This window comes from Solea senegalensis, linkage group LG19 (assembly GCF_019176455.1).
Source record: "Solea senegalensis isolate Sse05_10M linkage group LG19, IFAPA_SoseM_1, whole genome shotgun sequence".
NCBI classification, from domain to species: domain Eukaryota; kingdom Metazoa; phylum Chordata; class Actinopteri; order Pleuronectiformes; family Soleidae; genus Solea; species Solea senegalensis.
Window position 1 is genome coordinate 20,370,996 of NC_058038.1, and position 6,749 is coordinate 20,377,744.

The 6,749-nt window shown below is 43.8% G+C and overlaps 1 protein-coding gene across 5 annotated transcripts; it reads right to left on the bottom strand.

The window, feature by feature from the left end:
* Positions 1–485: 485 nt before the first annotated feature.
* On the bottom strand, positions 486–5,876 carry si:ch211-195b15.8 (tyrosine-protein phosphatase vhp-1). 5 transcript variants are annotated; one of them, XR_006362316.1, is made up of 7 exons: positions 5,794–5,876; positions 5,402–5,497; positions 3,894–4,053; positions 2,227–2,350; positions 1,178–1,894; positions 782–839; positions 486–723 (listed from the first exon to the last, which is right to left on the bottom strand). XR_006362316.1 is itself a non-coding variant. In XM_044051528.1 (6 exons), exons 2-6 carry the CDS (start codon positions 5,492–5,494, stop codon positions 833–835), a joined length of 1,101 nt encoding a protein of 366 aa, XP_043907463.1. In that variant the 5' UTR covers positions 5,495–5,497; positions 5,794–5,876; the 3' UTR covers positions 486–832. The 5 variants fall into 5 exon arrangements, 2 of the variants coding, with proteins under 2 accessions (XP_043907463.1, XP_043907462.1); XR_006362315.1 differs by having other exon boundaries at positions 1,120–1,894; XR_006362314.1 differs by having other exon boundaries at positions 486–839; positions 1,120–1,894.
* Positions 5,877–6,749: the final 873 nt, after the last annotated feature.

Sequence of the window (6,749 nt, forward strand, 5' to 3'; positions counted from 1 at the left end):
CAGGGCCGCAGATGGTCAGTGTGAATATAACGCTGATGGTTCCATTGTTATGTTCTAGCTGATTGTGAAATAAGCATTTCTCTAAACTAAAGCTGTTTCCCTCAAATCAATGTTTCCAGGACAAGTTTCTTTAACATCCTCAGAATAATGTCCAAAATCCACGGATTTGGTTACATTCTCACGTGCAGCCTCTCTGAGCAGCTCGGCCGCACAACAAGGTCTATTTAAAGGTATAATGTGTAAGAATTGAGACTGTAGATTATAATGAACAGAGGACACCAGCAGCCTACGAGGACGGATCAGGTCGTCAACATGATCAGCTGATGAGTTTCCCATAGATACACATGTATATCATTATTATGATGATGAGGTTGTTGGCTGGTGTGTTCAGACTGATGCGGCCATAGACCGTATGTCACTGAATGTAACTAGAGACACTTTAGTGAGTAACGGGCGACACCTTAAGTTTCAACGAACACAGAAAGTTAAATGCTCTGAACATATTTATTTCTGCTGTCAATGTGTTTTACAGGGTTAGGGTTTCTGCCCAGCGTCTTTAAAGGATTATTATACTTAAAGTTACACTTATACAAACATATGTTCAATGTCTGCCAATAAACCCTCCTAAATGTGACTCATGGTATCTTTAATATAGGATGTGCACATTCTACAGCTGAGACTAATCAAACCAACCCTATGATTAGAATCATGAGACAGTTGCACCTGTACAGGTGGGGGAGCGGCCTCAGCACCTGTACAGGCGGGGGAGCGGCCTCAGCACCTGTACAGGCGGGGGAGCGGCCTCAGCACCTGTACAGGCGGGGGAGCGGCCTCAGCACCTGTACAGGGCGGCCTCAGCACCTGTACAGCCTCAGCACCTTTGAGCACCTGTACACCGCACCTGCAGCAGCCTCAGCACCTGTACAGGCGGGCGGCCTCAGCACCTGTACAGGCGGGTGACAGCGGCCTCAGCACTGTGTAGCACCTGTACAGGCGGCCTCAGCACCTGTGGCGGCCTCAGCACCTGTACGGGCGGCCTCAGCACCTGAACAAGCGGGGAGTGCCTCAGCACCTGAACAAGCGGGGGCCCTCAGCACCTGTACAGGGCGGCCTCAGCACCTGAACAAGCGGGGGAGCGGCCTCAGCACCTGTACAGGCGGGGGAGCGGCCTCAGCACCTGTACGGCAGGGTGGCCTGTCCCATCCGCACAGGAGGGAGGAACAGTCCTCCCAGCAGAACTCTCTCCCCCCAGTCCAGCAGCTTGTTGAGGGTACAGCTGAAAGGCGACAGCGCCCGCTGCTCCTGCGCCTGCTCCTCGTCTCTGCTGCACCTGCGGTAGGAGGAACTCCACCCGTGGTGGTGGGTTTTCCCTCCTGCCTCGCTGCTGCTGCTGCTGCTGCTGCTGCTTACCAAAGGAGTCAAAGACAGAGTGAGGCTTTTGCGTTTCTCTGCCAGAGAAGCAGAGCCTGATGGGAGTTGTAGTTGCGTGGGCTTTGGTGCAGGTTTGACAGGATCACAGGGACTCGGAGCCTGATCCTTGTACGGCGTCTGAACCTGCTGCTGATGAAGAGTCAGATGAAGAGTCTGAAGTTTCCCTGACACTGACAGGTGCTGGTTTCCATCAGCGCGTGTGTGTCTGTGTGTGTGTTGTGTGTCGTCTCTGCTGTGAAAGCTGTGTGTGTGTGTTGTGTTTCCAGTGAGAGATTCAGCCTGAAGGTTCATCTTCTGACCACAGTGGTCGTCGCTGTCAGCGGAGGAAGACAGACAAGTGTCCGGCTGCTGGAGGACGGAGTGGCCACTGGAGGCGCTGTGGCACAGCGTGGCCTGGAAGTGCTGCAGCTGACCCAGGAAGTTGAAGTTTGGGGAAATGGAGGGCCGACGCTCTTTCACAAATCTGATGAATCGCACACACAATGACAACACTCACGTCATGTATTAGAACTCTTTAAAGGAACAGTCTGTAAAACAACTCATGTTTCCTCCCTGGCTGCAGCGATGAAGCGATTATTAATCTGTTACTAAACGAGTCGCCAACTATTTTGATAACGGATCAATCTCTGATCTCTCTGTGCTCCACACATTAAAGTAAGTTTTAAATCGTTGATTTTTTCTCATACAACACTTACCAAGACTAGTTTTCTTTTAAGGCAAAGATCAGGCTTGTTTTACTTTGTTGAAAAGAATCTCTTGTAGTGTCATGGGTGTGACAGTGTGGGACAGCTGTACCTGTAGGCCTGGTCCAGGTCCAGGTCCAGACTGTACATGATGTAGGCAACAGCCAGTGCAGGGGAGCGGGAGATCCCTGCTGCACAGTGAACCAGCACTGAGGCTCCGGACGACACGGCTGCGTCTGTTTACATGTGGACAGTTAGGGTTAGTCATCATTCACAGCTTTTTAACATTTATTATGCAATTGTCCAAATGTATATTCTGGTTACACAGATTTCATACAGAGTCATTTATTATTTGTTAGTGAATTTAATCTGATTTATTCACAGCTGACTCTAATCTGATTTATTCACAGCTGACTCTAATCTGATTTATTCACATCTGACTCTAATCTGACTCTAATCTGATTTATTCACATCTGACTCTAATCTGATTTATTCACATCTAACTCTAATCTGATTTATTCACATCTGACTCTAATCTGATTTCTAATCTGATTTAGTCACAGCTGACTCTAATCTGATTTAGTCACAGCTGACTCTGATTTAATCTGATATCTATCACATCTGACTCTAATCTGATAATCTGATTCACATCTGACTCTGCATCTGGGTCACAGCTGACTCTAATCTGATTTACAGTCTAACAGATGATCTGATTTTCAATCCGATATCAACTCTAATCTGATTTATCAACTCTCTGACTCTTCTGATCTCTCTATCTAACTCTAAGATTTATTCACATCTGACTCAAATCTGCTAATGATTTATTCACATCTGACTCTAATCTGATTTATAACTCTAATCTGATTTCTAATCTGATTTAGTCACAGACTCTAATCTGATTTATTCACACACTCTAACGACTCTAATTCTGATTTATTCATTGACTCTAATCTGATTTCTAATCTTAGCTGACTCTAATCTGACTCTAATCTGATTTCTAATCTGATTTAGTCACAGCTGACTTATTCTGATTCTATTCATCTAACTCTAACTCTAATCTGATTTATTCACAGCTGACTCTAATCTGATTTATTCCTAACTGATTTAATCCGATTCTCTAATCTGATTTAGTCACAGCTGACTCTAATCTGATTTATTCACATCTGACTCTAATCTGATTTATTCATATCTAACTCTAATTCGTTCACTAACTCTAATCTGCAGCTGACTCTAAATCTGTCACTCTAATCTGATTTATTCACATCTGACTCTAATCTGGATTTATTCACAGACTCTAATTCGATTTATTCAATAGCTGACTCTAATCTGATTTATTCAATCTGATTTCTAATCTGCTCTGATCTTAATCTGACAATTCATTCTAATCTGACTTCATCTGATTCTAATTCTGACATCTGACTCTAATCTAATCTGATTCTAATCTGATTTATTCACATCTGACTCTAATCTGATTTCTAATCTGATTTATTCACATCTGACTCTAATCTGATTTATTCACATCTGACTCTAATCTGATTTATTCACATCTAACTCTAATCTGATTTATTCACATCTGACTCTAATCTGATTTCTAATCTGATTTAGTCACAGCTGACTCTAATCTGATTTAGTCACCGTTGATCTGACGTCATATATCTGATACCATGTGACATGAGTGACAACAGTCACGTGAGAAACACGTGTAAACTGATCAACTGAGTGAAGCCTTTGTATAAAAGTAGTATTAGTGTGTGTGGAATGATGTGTGAGCATCCCAACCGATGAAGTGCAGAGCCTGTGGTATCCATGGCAACAGATCGTCACACAGAGAGTCGTCAATTGGAATGCGCAGAAATCTGGAGCGAGGCAGGAACGAAGGCTCGGGACTGCAGCGGCTCACGCTCAGCACGCACGAGATACCCAGAGAGGCCAGCCGCTCCTGCGCGCGCACGCACACACACACACACACACACATCACTAAAAACGCGTGTACTCTGTGATGACATCAAACCTCTAACGTGCGCGTGTAAATTCCATTCACTTTCAATTGACAGACGGGCGTGACGTCACGTAGGCGTCACGCAGACCCTGCGTTGTTGCGTATACGCCTGCGTGACGGGTGCGTGACGGATGAACTACGCCTCAAATACGTGACATGAAGACCACACGTGACTGTTAAGTACAATTCTACATGAGTGTACACATTCCTGCCGTGCCACGTGCGAACACAGCGGACGCCTCATAATTATTTACTTTATGATGACGAATTTTGAGTTTAACAGCTTTATTATTTAATATTAATATATATTAATGCATATGCATATATATATATATATATATATATATATACATATATATATATAATTTAAATTAATATTATTTAACAGCGTTATTTGAATTCGGTTTTCGATTTTGATTCAGACAACAAAAAAACTTAAAAAACGGTCTGTTTATTGTTTTTTGTTGGAAACGTAAAAAAGACAAGGGTGAAAGGGAGAACTAAACTCATTTATCTTTTAATCATTAATCATTTCAAATCATTTCAGCTACTTACAAACAAAACTTTCTGTGATTCATCTGTAAGTTCTGCTTTCTTCTAAACAATCCCGTATGAACGTGTGTGTGTGTGTGTGTGTGTGTGTGTAACATGTGGAGAATCACTGTCTGGTTCTGGTGGTCCAGTCTACCTCGTGCACAGAATCTCTTCCTCAGTTTGGCGCGTGAGCGATGGTTCAGTCTCTCATATACCTCAACATTAATCTCAATCTCACCAGTATTGTCAGGTGACATGTTCACCTCCGCTGAAATAACCACGTACATGCGTGAGCTGAGGCTTCACAGCGCCATTTGTAACGGTACTGAGCCACGTTCTCTTCTTCATCAAGCCCCGCAGCTTTGATGGACATGATGTGGATGCTACTCTGATCGACTGGATTGATACAAAGGACATTATTATTATTATTAATAATAATAATAAGAATATTAATAAGAATATTAATAAGCTTGAGCAGATGCAGCACTGAGATGCGCTCTAATAATGGAATAAAAGTGCAGGTATATTGGAAATGTTTTCGTATTGTGTGATAATTTAACAATAACTGTGTTATTGTTGATAAAGACACAGAGATGAGAAGCCTCCATGTCACAAAGGTTGCTGACCCCTGACCTAAACAAGCAGCTGTTAAACTCAAAATTCGTTATCATAAAGTAAATGTGTACACTGAGAGGAGCGTGTGTGTGCGCGTGCGTGCGTGCGTGTGTGCGTGTGCGTGTGCGTGTTCCCTCACCTGCGTCACGTCTCTCTCTGCTCCCAGGTAAAGCTGAGGCAGGATGACGGACAGCGGGGGTTTCTCCGCCTCTGTGTCCCGGGACCAAACCATTTTCTGCACAAAAACAACATCATCAACATCATCATCATCAACATCATCATCATCAACATCATCATCATCATCATCATCATCATCATCATCAACAACAACAACAACAACAACAACAACAACAACAACAACAACAACAACAACAACACAGCAGCGCAGGATAACATCATCATCATCATCATCATCAGCAGCAGCAGTAACATCAGCAACAGCAGCAGCAGCACATCATCATCATCAGCAGCAGCAGTAACATCATCATCATCATCATCATCATCAGCAGCAGCAGTAACAGTTGTACTCACTGTGTTCAGTCAGTGTCCTTCTGTCTTCAGCTCCGTCCGTCCGTGTGTGTGTGTGTGTGTGTGTGTCTCTCGATGAGCTCATCCTTTTACCCACAATAGACCTGGACTAGATGATGTCATCATCAGCCAATCAGTGCCGGGTGTTCTGTGCTCTCTCTCCTTCTCGCTCACTCACTCACAGATATACGCATGCGCGCGCAGGGACACGTCCGCTGACCGTGTTGACAGTGATGGAGAACACACACACACACACACACTCACACACACACATTCATGCGCAGCATTCTTACTGAGGACAATCACTGACGTAATGCATTCCACGCCCCCTTACCCGTCACAACTAATTGTGTAACCCTCACCGTGCACGAGGCTACAAACATTATGACTGTAAAATAAATGACACTAAACTAAAATAATCTAGACCATCAGACTATGGTGGCCCTCTATGGTCTCACTAGATGAAGTGATGAACAGTCCGTGAACAACTGAATGAAACACGATTCCTGTTCTAATACTGAACTAAACCCATGATGGACTGAACTAGACTGAACTAAACCCACGATAGACTGAACTAGACTGAACTAAACCCACGATAGATAGACTGAACTAAACCCATGATGGACTGAACTAAGGGCCAGACTAAACCCAGGATGGACTGAACTAAACCCTGATGGACTGAACTAAACCCACGATGGGCTGAACTAAACCCGATAGACTGAACTAAACCCACAATGGACTGAACTAAACCCACAATGGACTGAACTAGATTAGACTACATGATGAGCTAGACTAAACCTTGTAAACCCACGATGGACTGAACTAGACTGAACTAAACCCACGATGGACTAAACTAAACCCACGATGGACTAAACTAAACCCACGATAGACTGAACTAAACCCGGCTCTGTTTGAGCTCTTAATGACAATAATCTGTGTTTTTTCAGAATAATCACTCG